The following is a 20,681-nucleotide window of genomic DNA, read 5'->3' as shown; positions in this document are numbered from 1 at the left end:
GATATAGGCCTGGTGAACTATGCTGATGACACCCAGTTCATCCTTTCACTGGAGGGTGATCAGTCAACCAATCTACATAATTTCCATGCCTGTATGCTGAATGTGGTACACTGGCTGAGAAACAATTCTCTGCAATTTAATGCAGATAAATCAGAGAGTTTATGTATTGGGGTGGGAGAGTGCCACATTCTCTCCCAGCGGACTTTTGGCCCATTCCTGCTGATCCTCCTTTGGTACCATCTAAGATGATTCGCAATTTGTGAATTTGTTTTAATGATAAACTGACCTTGGAAACACAAGTCAACAAGGCCGCTGGGAGTTTCTTCTCCTTATTAGGGCCCTTAGGAAAATTCTTCTCATGTATCCTATTCAGACTCGTGCACTGGTAGTAAGGAGTGTCATTATGAGCAGATTAGATTACTGCAGGAGTCCCCAAAGTATCTAATTGGGAGACTACAGAGAATCCAGAATGCGGCAGCAAAGTTGGCCTTGATGACACCCCGCCAGTCCTCTGCCTCCCAGAACTTCATTGGCTCCCAGTCTTGCAGAGGATTCATTTTAAATCACTCTCTGTCGTGTTTAAGGCACTGCATGGATTGGGGCCCTTACCGCTGCAGAACAAATTTAGCTGGTATACTCCTAATCGCTGTCTCCAGTCTTCTTCGGCTAACTGGGTGAAGGTACCCTCGATTCGAATCGAAAATAGAAATTGCACTAATTAGGATCGACATAAAATGAATAAGTATAAAACACTCTTATAAACGGAGATAATAATATCGATCAATTTCGATCTACTCTTTTGATATTAGAAATTATGATATATCTGGTACTTGTAAACATTGTCGAGTATAAATGATATTCTTAAATCTTGGTTGGGTGAGTCCGTCATCTATCTCTAATCTAAATGTGGTATTTAAGTCCCAACCTAAGATGGCGCCGATGCTAGACGCCACTTCAAACATGTGCTAGATGGAAGTACTTCGAATTATACTGCCGGTAAGCGGAGAGGAGATGAAATGGGGATAACCTAGTAAAGTTTTAGCCTAATTTGTAGTATTAATTTAATAAGTCGAGAAGAAAAGACATGGGGATAATTAAGTATAATTTTTTACTCTATGATATACTAGCTTTTTAATATATTGAAGTCGTGATAGAACCTATATTTATGGCTATTTCTTAGGTCCGTGTTTAGGACTACATTGGATCCGCAAACAAGCGTTCTTCTATTCAAATTTACGAGATATGACTCATATTTAATCATGATTACTTCTGATAGAAACTTGATTATTTGATCATAATCGAAGAGGACTTATTCTAACCTTTGTGACAATGTTTAATTGCTTTCCAGAATATGATAACTTACATTGGTCAAAAATACATACATCTAGCGAGAAACGCATGAATATACGCTTTTTCTCAGGTATTCAGTTTCTCTTGACTATAAGAAGTTCGGAATAAACGGGTAATGAGACTATTTTTGGATAAATTTAGTGATGATCATGTTAGATATAATATGAAGATTTTATAAATAGAGGGCTGTTCTATTATTATAATAGGTTAATACTCGATTACTAGCTTTATACATTTTAATTTTACAGGAGATATATATAGTCCCTTAGGATATAGGATATTTATCATGCCCATACGTCACACAATTTAAACTTTGATCTTAATTTTAGAATTTATTAGTAGTATTTTTAAATTATAGTATACCAGCAATAAAAATCCAGGTGCTGCTTTTCAATCTAATAATTAGATCACTAGATTGGGATGAATATGTGATTAATATTATGCCTCAATTTAATATCAGGCCAATTCAATTTAATTTTTTGTAGGAAGCCGATTCATTGAATGAGCCATCCTATGATTGATAAACTATTTCGCTTTGATAGCATTCCTGATAATTAGTCAACTTGGTAAGCTGAATTTAATATATGCCTACACTGAGTGTAAATCACTAGGGGATATATCTTCTATTCACGTTTTAATTTTTAATTTTTTTCACCCCTTTGATCGTACCTATGTGGCACTTTTCACATGTTTGACATCAGCTCCTTCTTCTGATATCTTATCACCTGGATATGAACTTTATTCATTTCAGAGAATTTTTTTTTATCTCACATAATCGGTGTAGTACTTTGAATTATGACTTCTATTCCTATTTTTTCATGGCTTTCCTCTTTGCACTCGTAGGTTCATTTTGTAGGTTACTTTTCTGTTAGATTAGTATTACGAAATTATATGATTTCTGTGAAGTAAGGATCTATTCTGTTTACTTTTAGCCCTGACGTAGTCATTGGCTGAGGAGCCAGACGAAACACGTGTTGGCAAACGTCTATTGGTTATTTGTAAAGTTGATGAAAACCCTTATGATCTGTACCCATGGATTGGATTGATTGAAACATGAATTTGGATTGACAATTTTTTTTTTAAAGGATTGGAAAACAAAAGAAGATACGGAATCCATCATTTTTGAAAGAATCTTTATTAATTTGGACACTTGTTACCCATTAGTTTCTGCTCAGGTTGAGAATTTGTATGCATAATTCAAGACATGAATCCTATCTATTATTACAACCTGTGGTAGGGGTTGTATCTCTCCCTTTAGAGCATTTACTAGTTTAAATATAATTGAATGAAAATATTGCACAATTGTACCCTACTGCCAATCTGCTGTGGAGTGTTCTGACTAATACAGGGTCACCCATTTAGCTTGGCACCTTGGCAATGGCCAGATTGGTGCGGGGAGCAGATTTCTGCCACGACGCTCCTAACTGAGTTCACGGCTTCCCCCCTGGCGTACAAGGTCACCAATGAAGTCAAACACACTGGCTATGACCCAATCGGTGCAGAGCTGGATTCCTCATACCTTAAAGAGTCTTCTTTTCTGAACCTCGCTCCCTAAAACACTCTCCTCCTCACGGGCACACTGGTCTTGGCGAGCAGGTCGTGCTGGTACTCCAGGTTCCAGGGCAGTTGATCTTGGCTTCCCTGAGTGTAGTCCCCTCAACCAGCAGGGAGATTAGCAGGCAGGGCCCCAAGTTCAGGTCACAGGCAAAAGTCTTGCAGAACTTCACCATTTCACACAGCCCGGCCGCCTGCTCTGCATATGACAAAGTTTGGAGTCTCAAACCTCACAACTTATAGTTCTTTTACAGACTCAAAATGTCACTTGGGGTCTGGACCTTTGAACTTTTATGTTGGGGCTCTGCTTCTTTGAAATTAACATCTCACCCCTTTACTCTTCCTCCTGTAGGATGTCTGTCACAGCAGGCAGGACTCCGAAGCTGATTAACTCACAACAAGATTCATGGGCGTGACAAAAGTTCACACCAGGATGTCAGCCGCAGTGATATGAGCATCAAAGGTTAATCCCAGGCCATCACAGTGGGTAAGTTTAAAAGCACACCCTGCTGGCACTCACATATTTCCTATGTGCGCACTGGACCATACTTCACCCTAGGTGTCGTATATTCCTTGCGAGTACACATGCACTCAGCATGTTTTCATCATGCTCGCGCTTCCACATCAACCTGATGTAGGCCAGAAGTGAGTTAAGCATACAGCAGCGGAGCATTTCAGAAGGTGAGTGAGAGACAGACATGGAATATTGGACAGGGGTTATTGGTGGAAACAAAATAGGGTTAGACTGTAGGCAGGTAGGAAATACAAATTAAAGAACTACTTTCAGCTAAATGAATAAGTCAGAGTATGCCAATTGATCTACAAACATGGATAAGCAATTTCTGAACTCAAGAGATTTCCTCTTGTACTTTGCATGACTTCGTTTTCACATAGTACAGCTCAGACTGTGGTCTCATGGTGTAATAAAGGCTTCTAAGGACACATGAAGAATCTGAGATAATATAAAAAAAAAAGATTTTTAAATCATTTAAAAATGACATCTGATGTAAAAATAAAAATACACCAGGCTGTGTTGGAGGCAAATTGGAAAGGGACAAAAACGGATAATGGACAGTGCAGGAAAGAAGCAGAATGCATCAAAAATGTTCCAAATAGTTGTATACTGTTTGTGTCCTTTAGATAGGAATAGTAAAATGCAACAAAGCTGGGTTTTGCATGCAATGAACCACGATGGGAAACACCAAATACATATTGCAGCAAAAAATATTCTGAAGCCAGTCAGTACACCTATCCATTAAAGACGTTCTGCAAGAATGCTTACATATGCACTTTTAGTACAAATTCAGACAAAGCCATCCTTAATGCTTGTGATGACCTCGCTGATCTATTTGATGGAACACACAACTATTTAAAATTGTGGCTGCCTTCCCAGCTTCTTACCAGTATGCATCTGTTCTGCGGAGTTGTACACTATGCATAGATCGCCATCTGGTGTTGGGCTTGGATGTGTGCATGTTGTTTTTGTCTTCAAAGAAGACTTGTAGTCACAAGGTTGGTGACTCCTCCTTGGGTCGACAGTGCGCATGGGATTCTGCTCCATTGTTAGATTGTTTTGCCAGTACGGTTAGATGGAGAAGTGAGAAATAGAAAGATGTCCATGCGTGATGTATCTAATTAAGATAATACTGACTCAGATAGATGTATCTGGGGAGGAGGGTGGGCGTGTACAACTCTGCAGCTCTACATGCCAAGAACAGATGCAAACTGGTAAGTAGCATTTTCCGTTCGAGGCATATGAGCTGCAGATTGTACACTATGCACAGACTATATAGCAGTATCCTCCTTAGAGGTGGCTACCTGTATCTGTTGCAGTAGTTTGAAAAAGTGTTTTTAATACAGCCTGGCCCACAGTAGCTTGTTGTTTTGCTTGAACATCTACACAATAGTGTTTTGTGAAGCTTTGTGGCCTGGCCCAAGATGCTGCTTTACATATGTCATCTAGGGGAATGTTCACTAAGAATTCCATAGATGCCCCTAGTTTACGTGTAGAATGAGCTCTAGGGGGAATGGTTAACGTGCGTTTGGCTTTAAGGTAGCATATTTGTATGCATTTTACAATTCACCTTGCAATTCCTGTCTTGGATATAGGATTGCCCTTATGAGGTGGGGAGAAAGCTACGAACATTTTTTGGTGTTCCTAAAGGATTTTGTTCTTTCAATGTAGTAAAGTAATGCTCTTTTAACCTTAAGGGTGTGTAGAGCTCTTTCTGCCACGGAGTCTGGTTGAGGGAAGAATACTGGTATTTAAACAGACTGGCTTAAATGGAAGGCAGATACTCCTTTGGGAAATATTTTGGGTTTGTTCTAAGAACCACTTTGTTATGATGGATTTGTAAGAATGGTTCTTGTATGGTTAATGCCTGGAGTTCGCTCATTCTTCTGAGAGATGTGATGGAGACTAAAAATGCTACTTTCCAAGTAAGGTGCTGTAGTTCACATTTGTGTAAAGGTTCAAATGGAGGACCCATTAGTCTAGTAAGGACTATATTGAGATTCCACACTGGAGAGGGTGGTGCTCTTGGTGGAAGTCCTTACATAAAAGCTTTGATCGCGGGAACTCTAAACAAAGACAAATGTTGTCTGTTTTGCAGGTAGGCCGCTATGGCAGCTAAATGTAGTTTTATAGATGTATACGCCAGGTTACATTGTTGTAGATGCAAAAGGTAACATATAATGTTTTGAATGGAAGCATCTAGTGGGTCAATTTTGTTCTGAGAGCAATAAATGACGAACCTCTTCCATTTTGCTGCATAGCATGCCCTTGTTGTAGGGCATCTAGCTTCTTTGATAACATTCATACAGTCTGGCGGAAGATTAAGGTAGCTGAACTCTAGAATTTCAGGAGCCAGATCGCAAGGTTGAGCTGATTGGGATCTGGGTGTCTTATCTCTCCATGGTTGTGAGTGAGAAGCTTGGGTGAGAGGTGCAGCTTTTGAGGTGGTACTATTGATAGTTGCAATAGAGTTGTGAGCCATGGTTGTCTTGCCCATGTTGGAGCAACCAGGATCATTGTGAGGGAATGCTGTTGGAGTTTCCTCACTAGCAATGGAATGAGTGGGAGAGGTGGAAAAATGTAAGCAGATTTGCCTGACCAATTGATCCATAGAGCATTGCCTTTGGACAATGGGTGTGGATACCTGGAGGCGAAGCTTGGGCATTTTGCGTTTTGGTGTGTGGAAAACAGATCTATGTCTGGATGTCCCCACATGTGAAAGAATAGAAGAACTTGAGGATGAAGTTCCAATTAGTGGAGCTGTTGTGTTTGACGGCTGAGCAGATCTGCTATTTGATTGTGAACTCCTCGTAGGTGTTCTGACAGGAGGTATATCTTCTATGGAATGGCCCATCTCCAGATGCTCTGTGCTAGACGAGATAACTGGAGAGAGGGTGTCCCCCTTTGTTTTTGTATGCAATACATTGCTGTCATGTTGTCTGTATGGATTAGGACAGCTTTGCCTAGCAGTTGCGGTTGAAAAGACTCCAACTCTAGAGAGATTGCCAACAATTCCAGGTAGTTGATGTGGAATTGTTTTTGTTGAGAGGTCCATAAACCTTGAATGGTATGGTTTTGGAGATGTGCTCCCCAGCCGGTGAGCAATACATCTGTTGTTAGCACTATCTGTGGGACTGGCTCGAGGAACGACCGCCCTTTGGAAAGGCTGTTTGTGGTCCACTACTGCAGAGAGCTATGGGTGTGGTCGTCCACCAGCAGCAGCTCTGTTAGTTGACCTCGAGCCTGGTTCCACTGACATGCCAGACATTCTTGTAATGGGCGCATTTGCAATCTTGCATGAGGGACGAGAATAATGCAAGATGCCATCATTCCTATTAGCTGCATGAACACTCTGCTGGTAGTGAGTGTTGTGGTTGAAAATTTTTGAACTAGGATTTGTATAGCATTTGTCCTGATGGGATTGGGATATGCTAGAGCTGTGGAAGTATTCACTGTAGCCCCCAGTTATTGTTGCATTGTTGACAGTTGGAGATTGTATTTGCCATGATTTATTGTGAATCCCAGACTGTAAAGCAACTATATTGTCCGGAGTGTGTGTTGAACACAGCTGTTGTGGGAGTTTGCTTTTATGAGCCAAACGTCTAGGTAGGGGAATACATGAATTTGTTGTCTTCTGAGATGGGCTGTAACTACCGCAAGGCATTTGGTGAAAATCCTGGGTGCTGTAGTGACTCCGAATGAAGCACCTTGAACTGGTAGTGTTGACCATCTAACACAAATCTGAGCTACTTCCTGTGAGCAGGATGTATTGGGATATGGAAGTACGCGTTAAATTTAGAGTGGAGAGAAAGTCGCCTTGCTGCAGTAGTGGAAGTACTTGTTGTAAAGTGACCATGTGGAAGTGGTCTGATTGAATGTAAAAGTTGAGCGATCTGAGGTCCAGTATTGGTCTTAGAGAGCCGTCCTTTTTTTAAATTAGAAGATAAAAGGTAGTAGACTCCTGTGCCCTGATGAAGTAGAGGAACTGGCTCTATTGCATCTTTTTGTAACATTGCCAAGTCTTGGAGGAATGTTGGGGGGTGTAGAAGTGAGGTCCAGGCAATAACCATACTAGATAATTGGTCTTACCCACCTGTGTTGTGATGGAATTCCAGACAGGTAGGATCTGTGAGAGGCGTCCCCCGACAGGAGTGGGATGATCACGGGGAAGCACAGGGAAGTCACTGTTTATTGTTAGGGGAGTTGCGGATGTTATTACCTCTGCCTCTACCCTTATTGTTGTTACCTCTGTAACCTCCTCTATTGTATCCTCTAGAAAAGGAGCCCTAGTTGGGACTTTTATAGGATGATGTGGGGTGTTCTGATGCCTTTATTTTGGAACCTGCTCTATAAAAGGAGCGACAAAAGGAGCCTCTGGCAGATGGTGACTGAAAGGCTCCCATAGACTTTGCTGTTTCTGTGTCTTTTTTAATTTTTTCTAAAGATGCGTCAACTGCAGGTCCAAAGAGGTGCTCTTGATCAAATGGTTAATTTAATATGCTTAAACCCAGAGATCCTGAGCCAGGCGTGTCTATGTAGCACAAAACTAGTACTTATTGCACGTGACGCGGTGTCTGCTGCGTCAAGCGCACATTTGATTGAAGTATTGATTATAAGCTTGCCTTCTTCTATAAGGTCATTAGCTTTGTCCTTATATTCTTAGGGTAGATGTTGGATGAGCCTTTCCAGCTCATCATAGTGAGCTCTATCATATCTTGCTAGAAGAGCTTGTGTGTTTGCTATCTTCCATGAATTTGCGACTTGAGACGCCATGAATTTACCTGACGCGTCAATAGCTTAGATTCCTTGTCAGGAGGTGGTGTGTCGCCTGACCCTTGGGAGTTTGCCGTTTTGCGTGCATTAGCAACTACTAATAAATCTAAGGGAAGTTGGCCCTTGATGAAGATAGGGTCAGCGTGAGCTGCTTTGTTTTTTTTATCTACTCTGGGGTTAAGAACCCTGGCTCTAACTGGGTTTTTGAACACCTCTGGAGCATGCCTAAGAAGGCCTTGTAGCATGGGTAAGACAGGAGTAGATTTTTGTGGTTGGGCAAAAGTGTCCAATAAAAAGTCCTCTTCCACAGGGTCTGAATGAAGTTTGACCTTGTGGTATGTAGCTGCTCTGTTGATTAGCTGGGCAAACCCTACATTGTCATCTGGTGGAGATGGTTTGAGGGGTGGAAGTCCGGATCATTTGTTAGATCAGGATCAGTATTATAATGATGTCACTATACTCTGATTGGAGAGAGTGTGGTGGCGAAATAATTAAATTAGGATTAACTGGTGGTGGAGGTGAAGGTGGAGGTGAAGTGTTAGTAGCTATATGACTTTTCTTTGAAGGAACTGGAGCTTGTGGCAAATGTTCTGGTTTCCTCTTTGTAGGTGGCTTGGTGACTATGTGACCAGTCTTTTGGGGAATATAGATAGTAGTCTGTTTGGGATCCTGAAAGAAAAGGTCTTTGGGATCGATATGTTTGCTTGGCGTGGAAGATCCTTTCCCGACTCCGAAGCTTTTGGTGCCTTGTCTTTTGATGTTGTTGGCTCTGAAGCTTTCGGCACAAAAGTCTTTTCTTTGTGCTTCGGTGCCGATGATTAGTCTGTGTGCTTCAGTGCTGAGGTTTTATCGGGCTGCTTCGGTGCCGGTGGCTTATCCGGCTGCTTCGGTGCTGATGTTTTATCCGGTTGCTTTGGTGCCGATGCTTTATCGGAGTGCTTTGGTGCAGAGGAATCTTTTGTAGATTTCGGTGCCGAATGTTTTCCCGGTGCCGGTGGTAGTGGGTGTGGCAACTGGGACGACTGAGCTTTCGGTGCCAAAGGTGGTTTTTCGGTACCGGATGGTTAGCTCGAGCCAGATGGCTTTTATTTGTCTTTCGGTGCTGAGGGCGGGGCGTTCAAAGTTTTTGTACGGTGTGAACCTGCACCCAAAGGTGTTACCAGAGCCGTTGGAATGGGCTTGGTTGGAGTTTCAGTACTTGCGTCCTTTTGAGCCGGGGTGATGTCCTCTTCGGCGTCAGAGACGTCTACTTCGGAGTCCGGAATCTCTTCTGGCTCCGGAAGGTTGTCGGGACCTGGTTGGAAGATGTCCGGAATGGAAACTGTGCCTCGCTGCATGTCTCGGCGTCGAGCTCGACGATCCCAGATGGTCTTTTTGGATTTAAATGAGAAGCAAGCTTCACAATTGTCCTCTCGATGTTCCGGTGAGATGCACAGATTGCAAACGGAATGGAGTTCCGGGAGTGGAAACTGTGGAAATTTTTTAAATGGAGTCCATCGACGTCTGTCTCTATCGGCGCGGGTAGGCCCAACGGCCCGCGTCGAGGTTTGCAGGCGTCGAAGTGTGATGGAAGTTGTCGAGGGTGCACATCGAAGGCACGCGATTGAAACAATACCGTTGGTTAAATGTGGTTGCGCATCGAAGGGGGTTCGATAACCATACCCGTCTGGAGCACAGCAAGTCACATCCGAACCCGATGGCGGAAAAAATCAAATTAACGATGGACCCGAAGCTCATGCGCACTGTCGACCGAAGGAGTCATCAACCTTGTGACTACAACACTTCTTCAAAGACAAAAACAACATGCCAACATCCGAGCCCAACACCAGATGGCGATCTATGCATAGGGTACAATCTGCAGCTCATATGCCTCAAACACTATGTACTTCTCAGATGACTGCTTGATGGATTGTCCCCTGCACCAACTTAAGACACCTTATGTAACACAGGAGCCTTTCAGGTGTTCCAAGATCACTGAAGTGTTCCAGACTACTTTGGACTTAATACCCCAACCCAGTTTTGCTGCACTTTGAGAAAAGTGTAGTTCCGTACTTCAGGATACAAGTGGTCCCCATAGCAATGCTGCAGAGGAAGTCGGATGATGGAAGTAGAGGTTGTTCATGGACAATTGGTTTGAGGCAGGAAAATGGGAAATTTGTGTTATTTAATTTTCTAGGCTGCAAGAGTTTCTAGTGTCCTGAAATTGACTCGCCACTTTTTTTGTAAGAAAATTTAAAACAATGATTCCAAGCAACGTTAATTAGGCAGTAGGACAGGATACCTTCACAGGAAAGTCCCATGTCTTAATTCTACAATAGAAGAGCTCCCATCAACTGGCATAATGGACATTCATTATTTATTTATAATTAAGGACGAATGAAAACAACTACAGGTCCACTATAATCCAAGATTTGTTGTGCAACTCCAGACTAAAAGATAGGACTGCCCTGCCTCTGATATCACAACCAAATGTGTGCTCTTCCAATGGAAAACTCTTCAATCAGTTTAGTACACACTGTTTAAGGACTAAGACTTCAAACGCTAGAACCAATTGGACAGCTATGGAAGCTGCAAAACCGAAGTCCCATTTTCGTGAAGAAGTTATAAACTTCTGGGGGAAGATCAAAGTAAACCGTTGTAGACTGCAAGATGGGAATTCTAAAAACCAGACAATTTTTACCTTTATTTGGAATTCCTTTCTATGCCTTATACTGGAGTATTGCAAATTTGTGAGCGGGTACAGGAATGGTAGTTAGGATTTACTAAGTTTAGATGGGTCAAGATTTCCCCAGCTTTAGTCGTATTAAGTCTCTTGAGACTGCCTTCTTGAAGCAAATTTCTTCAGAATTCTAAATTCAAAGTGCGGCGGTATGTCCATTAGTGGGAGGTCCCTGCAGGGAATTTTCTGCCCTGACTAGCAACGTTCTGATCTAGTCGATTCTTCCACATCAGCCACAAAGTACAGTATGAACATTTCTGCCATTATGACACATAAGCATGAAATTAACTTAAGTGCGCTTAAAAGCGTCTTGACTGCTAGTGATTCCAACACATAGTCTGAGGAGACCATGTTCAGGACACCCCTTTGTTCACTACAAATGCACTCCATGCCTCTTCTCCCTGTATATTTAAGCACAACTTACTGAAATACATGGTCAAACGTTTCAAGGAGGGGTTTTGAAACCATCAGAAGCAAATGGAATCCATCTGTAGTGGTGTCATCAAGAACCTCCATGGACCGGTTAGCTTCCAACTGGAGCTAAAAACAAATATAGGTCTTTAATGCTGCGTGTGAACTATGATCTTTAGTTACATACATGGTTATCATTTCAGTGCAAAGCAGAGAATTGTGGGTTTGTTCAGCATAATGATCCACAGATGTTGCAGGGTGATTTACAACTGAAGCATGAATACTACCCACACAATGAATGAAACATTAAATGAAATTGGCATAATTTCCAAAAGGATTATGTAATCTACATCATTATTTGGCATTGTAAGCATTCTTAAAATCTTGGCTTTGGTAAATAACAAAAGCGAATACGTAAAGCAGTTTTATAATTGTGAACTGTAAATCATTTTTATGGATTAATCTTCAATGGTCAAGTGCTTAAATTCTCAGGTGTTCAGGTTTCTGAATCCAGTTGTTTTCAAAGAACCTCTCCTAAACAAAACCTATCACCTTCCTCTTTCACACACCTACACTAACAACCTTGCTTTTCAAGGGTATTTGAAAGTCAGAGACATCCCATGTGCCTGTGCTAGCACTATGGCCAGTGTCCTGCAGTAAGCTAGGTACAGGTACCACAGTCCATGAACTGCAAGAATGGGTATTGGGACTACAGCTGTTGAGTAAGTGGCATGTGCAAGGGCCAGATCACAAAGAAGAGCATACATTGTCTCTTTACGATTCGACTATGCACAGCAGTCAGTCACATGAGTGAGAGGGCCATGGTCTTGGGGACAAGTTGGTACAAGGACCAGGGGTCTGAGAATGGGGTGACCTCTGTGGGGTTTAGCAATAGGGTGGGGTAACCTCTGTGGACTTAGCAAAAGGATCAGAGAGTTGGTTAGTCCTGTGAAAGGGCTTGGTCCGATAAATGTAGTACGATTGACTGCTTGACATCCAAAGTGTGTAATGTCCTTTCTACTACAGAATCAGGTTGTGGAAAGGATACATCAGAACAATAGTCTTTCTAATGCGAAAAGTTGAGACTACCTTGGGCAAGAACTTTGATATTTACTAAGGACCGACCCTGTGAACCTGAAAGAATAGTTTGTGAAACAAGAGTGCTTGTAACTCATTGATGTGCCTACGCGAAGTTGAGAGTATTACAAAGGCCACCTTCCAGGAAAGAAACAGGTTGTAAGAGTTGAGGTGTTCGAAAGGTCGATCCATAAGCCTAGTGAGAAATCTATTGAGGTTTCACACTAGACCGGGGGGCGTTCTTGGAAATATTTTTAGGTCTCCTGGCGTTTAACAGCGCGTCAGCGCTGTGTCCGCCAGGAGATCTTTTGTCGCTGACTCTGCTTCCCAGGAGACAGCACCTGGCCGCGCGCATTTTCTCTCCGAGGAGGCGATTTGAGCTGGCCACGCGCACGAGCGCTGTGGCCAGCTGCTGTCCCTTGGGAAGCTCCCACACGCATGCGCATTCACACAGACACACACACTAGCGCCCATGCACGCACGCACATACATACATACATACATAGATACAGACACACACTCTCCCATGCATACACGACACTCCCCCCTCCCCCCGCCGTCGCACACAGAGACACACACACACAGGAGCGCACATACACGCACACATACAGCGACACATGTACACACATCCACACCGTGATGCCTTTGAAATGTGACGCGCATGCCCCTTGCGGTGCAGTTTACCCTATTTCCAGACGCGGCTCGCACCCATCCATGCCCGGTCGCCCGGCGCCCTCTCCTGGTCCCTCCTCCGGGTCTTGCTCTGCTTCCCACGGGTCTCCGGCTGCAGCGCGCCCGGGTCTCCCCTCTGCGGGTCCCCGTCCTCCGTAGCTCTCCAGAGCGACCCCTGGCGGAGAGTGTGTGTCCGTGGCCGCTATCTCCGGCTTCGCTGGGCAGCCCCGCACTCCTCGCTGCTGCTTGATCTGGGAGTCCTTGGGGCCGCCCTGACCCCCTGTTGGTCCCGAGTTCTCGCCGCGCTCCGGGCTCCTCTCTGCGGCTGCAGCCCTGTGCTCTCTGCCCCTGACCTCGGCCTCCTTCGGCTCGCACACTCTCCGATCCCTCTCTCAGACCCCGGAGGTCTCCGCTCCTCCTCCTTCTCCCGGCCCGCACTTCCCTCCTCCACAACTCATCCTCCTCTCCCCCTCCCCTGTTTTGGATGTCCTTTTCCAGGACCCTCCTCCCTTGCACATCCTCCTCCGTCTCTCGGTCTCACAGTCGCCGGCTGGGCAGCCTCGGGCCCTTCATGCAGCTGTTACTGGAGTTTGTGCCCGGAGCCCGTCTGCCAAGGTCACACCTGCCTCTACAGCTTATGGGCAGTGTAATTGCATTTGTATAGCGCTTATAGTCATCAACTTGGAAAAGGAGCAATGAATGTCCCCCTTTTGATTCCCACTGATGTGGAATGGCCTCTCTCGGCCACCTTACATCTCCACCCCCACACATACCGTCATGTAGAAACACAGACCGCAGCTTATCCAGCCTTCCGTTTTCATTTGCTTTTCTGTGCTGCTTATTATATTTGGGCTTCATAAATACATGAATGCGAGTCCCAGAATGCAAAGGGAAATGACTGGATGAGCGTGACTCTCTGAGGTCTCCGTTCTGTCCTTGACTGGCTCAAATGTTGTGACGTTGAGCACAGAGCGCACCCACGGAACCGCGGGTCTGTGTTTGTGGTCCTGTTAAATGTTTATTGGATGTGGCGGTATTCAGGGTTCAATGGCCCGGCGCCGCGGCACCTGCTGCACCAATGGCGGCAACGCCCCTGCGGCTAACTCACGCTTTCTCGGTCTCTGTCTCGCACCTTCGCCTCTCCCGCTCTCCCGTTTGTCTTGCTTGGTGGTTGGTTGGATTTGTAAAGCACTAATTTAGCTGTCTGGCAGGCTTCGCAGCGCCCACAGACTCGGAAATACTTCAGTGTATTCTCGCATCCGCTGCGGTCATCTGTGTTGACACCAGCGTCACAGGTTCACATCCCTGAATTTCATCCTCCTGAAGTCGATCATACAATAACTGCAGATCGGGTAGCTGAAGGCTAAAGAGAGGCAGGCAGTACCTGTCCGCCACTGAATGCATGCCGCACAGCTCAGAGATCCCCTCGTATCGTTACCTGAGGCGCAAAATCTGGGGTCTCTGTCAAACCTTTTTTTAATTGCGCCATTGAGGTGTTGCACCTCTCCTAAAATCAGTGCTTAATTTGTGCCGGGGCGTGTGCTGTTGCTGTACGGACCGTAACAAGTGCTGCTGGCTTGTCACTGTGTTAGAAAGTTAACATATCGTACTACTGGTTGTGTTAATAATGTGCTGATGACTGGAGAAAGGAATCAGATTGATGGCATCATGGCAACTTACTGTCTTAAATGGTCAGGTGATGCTATTCATCCTCCATGATTGCAAGATTTCCGGCTCAGCGGCCGCGGATTAGTGTTGCCGGCCCAGTGGGCGGGTCACCTAGTTGGCGGCGGCGCAGGGCTTTGCCTGGGCTGCCTGGTCTTCTTCTGCGGGGGTTGGGGGTGTGCGCGGATTTTTCAATTAAATGCGCCATGCTTAATTATGTAGTAGTGAGTAGTGAGTGCAGAGTAGTGAGTGCAGAGTAGTGAGTGCAGAGTAGGGAGTAGTGAGTGCAGAGTAGTGAGTGCAGAGTAGTGAGTGCAGAGTAGTGAGTGCAGAGTAGTGAGTGCAGAGTAGTGAGTGCAGAGTAGTGAGTGCAGGGTAGTGAGTGCAGGGTAGTGAGTAGTGAGTGCAGAGTAGAGAGTGCAAAGTAGTGAGTAGTGAGTGCAAAGTAGTGAGTGCAAAGTAGTGAGTAGTGAGTGCAGAGTAGTGAGTAGTGAGTGCAGAGTAGTGAGTAGTGAGTGCAGAGTAGTGAGTAGTGAGTGCAGAGTAGTGAGTAGTGAGTGCAGAGTAGTGAGTAGTGAGTGCAGAGTAGTGAGTAGTGAGTAGTGAGTGCAGAGTAGTGAGTAGTGAGTGCAGAGTAGTGAGTGCAGAGTAGTGAGTGCAGAGTAGTGAGTGCAGAGTAGTGAGTGCAGAGTAGTGAGTGCAGAGTAGTGAGTGCAGAGTAGTGAGTGCAGAGTAGTGAGTGCAGAGTAGTGAGTGCAGAGTAGTGAGTGCAGAGTAGTGAGTAGTGAGTGCAGAGTAGTGAGTGCAGAGTAGTGAGTAGTGAGTGCAGAGTAGTGAGTAGTGAGTGCAGAGTAGTGAGTAGTGAGTAGTGAGTGCAGAGTAGTGAGTAGTGAGTGCAGAGTAGTGAGTGCAGAGTAGTGAGTGCAGAGTAGTGAGTGCAGAGTAGTGAGTGCAGAGTAGTGAGTGCAGAGTAGTGAGTGCAGAGTAGTGAGTGCAGAGTAGTGAGTGCAGAGTAGTGAGTGCAGAGTAGTGAGCAGTGAGTAGTGAGTGCAGAGTAGTGAGTAGTGAGTGCAGAGTAGTGAGTAGTGAGTGCAGAGTAGTGAGTAGTGAGTGCAGAGTAGTGAGTGCAGAGTAGTGAGTGCAGAGTAGTGAGTGCAGAGTAGTGAGTGCAGAGTAGTGAGTGCAGAGTAGTGAGTGCAGAGTAGTGAGTGCAGAGTAGTGAGTGCAGAGTAGTGAGTGCAGAGTAGTGAGTGCAGAGTAGTGAGTGCAGAGTAGTGAGTGCAGAGTAGTGAGTGCAGAGTAGTGAGTGCAGAGTAGTGAGTGCAGAGTAGTGGGTAGTGAGAGCAGAGTAGTGAGTGCAAAGTAGTGAGTGCAAAGTAGTGAGTAGTGAGTGCAGAGTAGTGAGTAGTGAGTGCAAAGTAGTGAGTGCAAAGTAGTGAGTAGTGAGTGCAGAGTAGTGAGTGCAGAGTAGTGAGTAGTGAGTGCAGAGTAGTGTGTGCAGAGTAGTGAGTAGTGAGTGCAGAGTAGTGAGTAGTGAGTGCAGAGTAGTGAGTAGTGAGTGCAGAGTAGTGAGTAGTGAGTGCAGAGTAGTGAGTGCAGAGTAGTGAGTGCAGAGTAGTGAGTGCAGAGTAGTGAGTGCAGAGTAGTGAGTGCAGAGTAGTGAGTGCAGAGTAGTGAGTAGTGAGTGCAGAGTAGTGAGTGCAGAGTAGTGAGTGCAGAGTAGTGAGTAGTGAGTGCAGAGTAGTGAGTAGTGAGTGCAGAGTAGTGAGTGCAGAGTAGTGAGTGCAGAGTAGTGAGTAGTGAGTGCAGAGTAGTGAGTGCAGAGTAGTGAGTAGTGAGTGCAGAGTAGTGAGTAGTGGGTGCAGAGTAGTGAGTAGTGGGTGCAGAGTAGTGAGTAGTGGGTGCAGAGTAGTGAGTGCAGAGTAGTGAGCTGCCTCAAGTGAAGTACTCTGGTACCCAAGGATGACTAGCAAACAATATTATTCACAACGTTGCTTACTATTCAGCAACATTTGACAGTTTGCAAATCATCTTTATACAACAATTCAGAGTTTGATAACAAATTAATGTAACACATTGTAATATACAATGCCATAAGCTCAAACTTTAATACTGGGAGACCTATTGCATTGTAAATGCTTGTTCTTTTAAGTCCTTACATTATTGCTTTAACAAGAGGATTTGTGGCCAGGGTACCCTGTTCAGCATGTATGCGGCTAACATGGCGGTATAAAGATGTATATGCCACATCTGCCTTCTCGGGTGCCAGATTGCTCGGTTAGTCGGTTTGGCATCTGCCTGATTCAGCGGCATTGTTGAGTGAGAAGGTCCAGCCTGACTGGTAGCTTTCCATTGGGACTGATGGACATTTCTAGGAGCATTAAGTATCAGGCTGGACTGACAACAGACAGGGCCAGTAGAATGAAGGTCAGACTTGTGCCTCATTTTTCTGACACGGGATGAGTGGGAAAGGAGAAAACCTGTAAGCAAATATCCCCGACAACTTCATCCATAATGCATTGTCTACAGACTATGGGAACCTAGTGCCGAAGCTGTGGTGGCAAAGAGGTCGATGGCTGGAGTTCCCCACCATTGGAAGTACCTGTGTGGACAGGTTGATGTATTCCACTTAACAGGTACACAAAGTGACTGTTGACCCCTAGTAGGTGTTACCCAAGAGGACAGATCCTGTTGCTGTTTGCCCATTGAGGTTCTCCTGTGTTAGCTCAGACAGCTGAGAAATGTAGGTACCCTCATTTCTGTACACATACATTGCCGTCATGTTGTCCATCTTTGCCGTAAACAAGCTTGTAAAAGGCTTTGCTAGGCTAGACGAATGGCCAGCAACTCTAGGTAGTTGATCGGTCAACAGCGGTGGCAGAGGTTCCAGGTATTTTTGCACAGTCACGTTGCCAGGATTTGTCCCCCTCCCAGTGAGCGATGCAACAGTGGTAATGGTCAACGGAAGAAGAACCATGCAAGGCCTGACGAGTAAAAGGTTATTGGTGTTTGTAGTAAAGTGCCCCTTTATGACATGGTCACCCCCGCTTTTGGTCTGATATTGGATGCAATTTGGAATGAGTACACTGGGTTCCTGCCAACCAGGTCTCCAGTGCCAGTATTCTTTCCATAAAATAAGATAACTGCTCAATTGGTCCCCAATTGGCAAGACCTTTAGCACCTCTGTATGTCACTAGTAAATGGTACCTAGGGCATGGGTACTAAAGAGGGTCCCTAAGGGCTACAGAATGTATTGTGCCACCCATAGGGACCGACCACCAAACTCATGCAGACTGCCATTGCTTTCCCCCAGACCTGGGAGATGCCACCATGAGACCCATTTGGCACCAGGATGGTCAGGGAAATTAACTATGCAAGGAGGTGTGGTGCACTACAAGACCAGTCACACCCCTAAGGTGGGCTGCCTGATTGACTGCCTGCTTCACGAAAGAAGGGTTCAGTCATTTTGATTTTGGTGGAAATAGAAATTCTGGGACAGCACTTTGCCCTCTCCCCACAGGAAGTTGTCATTTAGGGGTGTAGTGTCCTCACGTGTTAAGTAGCCCATTGGCTACTACCCTTCACTCCCCTTAACACCCCTAAATTGAGTATTAGGTGGCCCCCTGACACAAGAAACTTAGATTTGTCTGACTGAAGAAAGAAGACGACAAAGAAGAGTCAAAGAAGCGAGAACTGTGGACTGCTGAGAGACTTTGTCGCCAAACCCTGCCTGCCTACCTGCTCCGGTCTCAACAATAGCAACAACCCAAGTCGTTCTGCAGCTGTGCATCCTCCAAAAGCCTCGAAGGACCTCCAGCACTTCGCCAAGCTGCAAACATCTCCCTTGAAATGGAGGAGCTACTTTTATGTAGCCACCCACCGCAACACGCGGTACATCTTTCTGCTGTTTATTGGGACCACCAATGCAGCAGCCACCTAGGAGGAGGTCACCATGCTCCAAGAGGTCAGATCCATCTTCACAACAAGTGTGAAGACGCTAGGGCCAACCAGAGCTGCTCTGCACCAATACCTCGGGTACAGGACCCCTTGCAGCAGCCAAAGCTTGTTTGAGTCCAATCCGGACTCCAAAGCAGTAAAGATCGACCAGCTGACGAGGGACGTCAACATTGCAGAGGCCAGCACCAGGCTTGGCCCAGCTGTCTTGCTTTGTCCCCCTTTGCTGGTCTAACCAAAAACAATGGGTGCCTTCGACGCACAGGCCCCACCTGACCAGGTGGTGAAAGCCTGCGAGGCTCATCGCCTTAAGGACTGTAGACACTAGCCATCCTGAGAGGGAGGAGGAGAGGCCTTTGTCTCCAACCTGGGGAGGTGCAAGCACATCCAACTAGGAGGCTAGACTCTACTCTTGGTGGCAAACGGTTGGGGAAGCCCATCAAGGCACTGGGTCACTGTATCAAAGGGGGGCACCCACTCATGGTGGCATCCCGATGCATATTTGCTCGTCCTGAACACGAGAATAGTGTTGGGGATGAAAAAGCACAGTGTTTGACAACAAACATGACAATTAAGTCTTTCCATAATGAAGCTGGCTATCTAGAGTTTCCTTGGTAGCCAGCCCATGTTACTCTATGGACCGCCCGTCACTTGCAGTATAATCATTCTTTACAGAGTTACTGTTGGGATACATTTGTATAAACATATATATCCACACCTTTATTACAATGCACTCTACCTCCTGGACTCAGGAGGACAACCTTAAGAGTAACTTACTTACATTAAGGCAGTGGTGTGTGCAGAGTCACTCTCGAGCAGACAAGCTGCTCATGCAGGGCTGCAATGGCAGACCTGCAGACACACTTTTACTTTGGTCACACGGGCTGGCACAATACAGTGCTTCAGCCCTGGTGATCCCTTTTGGTCACCCTTGCCTGGGTACCAGAGGTACCATACACTAGGGATAATGAGGGGGGAAATGAACCTTGCCAATTGGGTGTAGCAATTTTAGGGGAAGGAGCAAGGGCACTGGGGCCTGGTTAGCAGGTCCCAGTGCACGATCAGAGTCAAAAACCAGCATGTAGCAGTCCTAATAGGGCAAAAAGTGTGTGTTTGGGGGGGGGGGGTTCTTCTGCAATGAAGCCCAGTTTCTAACAGAGAGCATTTGGGATTATTAATTTAAGCCCTATAAGCAAATAAGGGTTGTCTGGACTTTCTACATAGTATACCTCGTTTTGGTATACTACATAAAAAGCCAGCGTCCTACTGTGTTTCACCACTGTAGAGAGTGCTCGCCTTTACTAACACCCGATACCCCACCGACCCTCCGCTCAGGACCACTGTAGCACAATTTCTTTTGAGGATGCCATTATACTTCTTCTAGTTAGTGAATGCGTGGACTAAAAAAAAAAGCATCAGCCTCTGCTGATTGAGATATGCTTTTCCCGTAACTTCAACAGCATTCAACTCTGAGCACAGGCAGGGCTGGATCTGTTAGGGATAGTGGAGGGACTTCTGTGCATTTATTGCGTATCCCAAGCTGTGGATCAGAGAAACAGGAACTGGAGTGTGTGCTAGGCATTGTGATCAGTCAGTCGTCAAGGTACAAGAAAACGTGGACACCCACAATGATGAGGCCACTACCACCTCCAGGCACTTGGTAAAGAACCTGGGATCTGAAGTGACTCCCACGGGTATAACTGTGAATTGGCAGTATTGTCTATATGTAAACACACAAGGGGGCTAGAGGAGGTTTAAGGACCTACGGGGGCCAACTCCCCACTCATATATTCTCGTCACAAAAGAAGCCCCAGGTCCATATTGATAGGGGGGTCTAGCATGTGACTTAATGTACATAAGTGCACAACAGGGGATTTCCCTTTAAGGGACAGTTCCCCTCACACACCAGAGGCGTCATGCTTCATCATGGGGGTACTTCCTCGCGTGGGAGACCTAGTCCTCACGAGTGCTACAACCCCCTCGCTGCAAGGT

The 20,681-nt window shown here is 45.5% G+C and overlaps 1 protein-coding gene across 1 annotated transcript in view; it reads right to left on the bottom strand.

Moving 5' to 3' along the window:
• NOL6 (nucleolar protein 6) overlaps positions 1–20,681 on the bottom strand; it is a 471,490-nt gene that overhangs the window by 319,582 nt on the left and 131,227 nt on the right. The window contains exon 11 of the mRNA XM_078674724.1: positions 11,335–11,450. Coding sequence (XP_078530850.1) covers positions 11,335–11,450 — 116 coding nt within the window. The remainder of the gene's footprint in view (positions 1–11,334; positions 11,451–20,681) is intronic.

Source organism: Lissotriton helveticus, chromosome 2_1 (genome assembly GCF_964261635.1).
Source record: "Lissotriton helveticus chromosome 2_1, aLisHel1.1, whole genome shotgun sequence".
Taxonomy (NCBI): Eukaryota; Metazoa; Chordata; class Amphibia; order Caudata; family Salamandridae; genus Lissotriton; species Lissotriton helveticus.
Note: the sequence above shows the minus strand (reverse complement) of the source record. Positions and strands in the feature narration are given on the sequence as shown.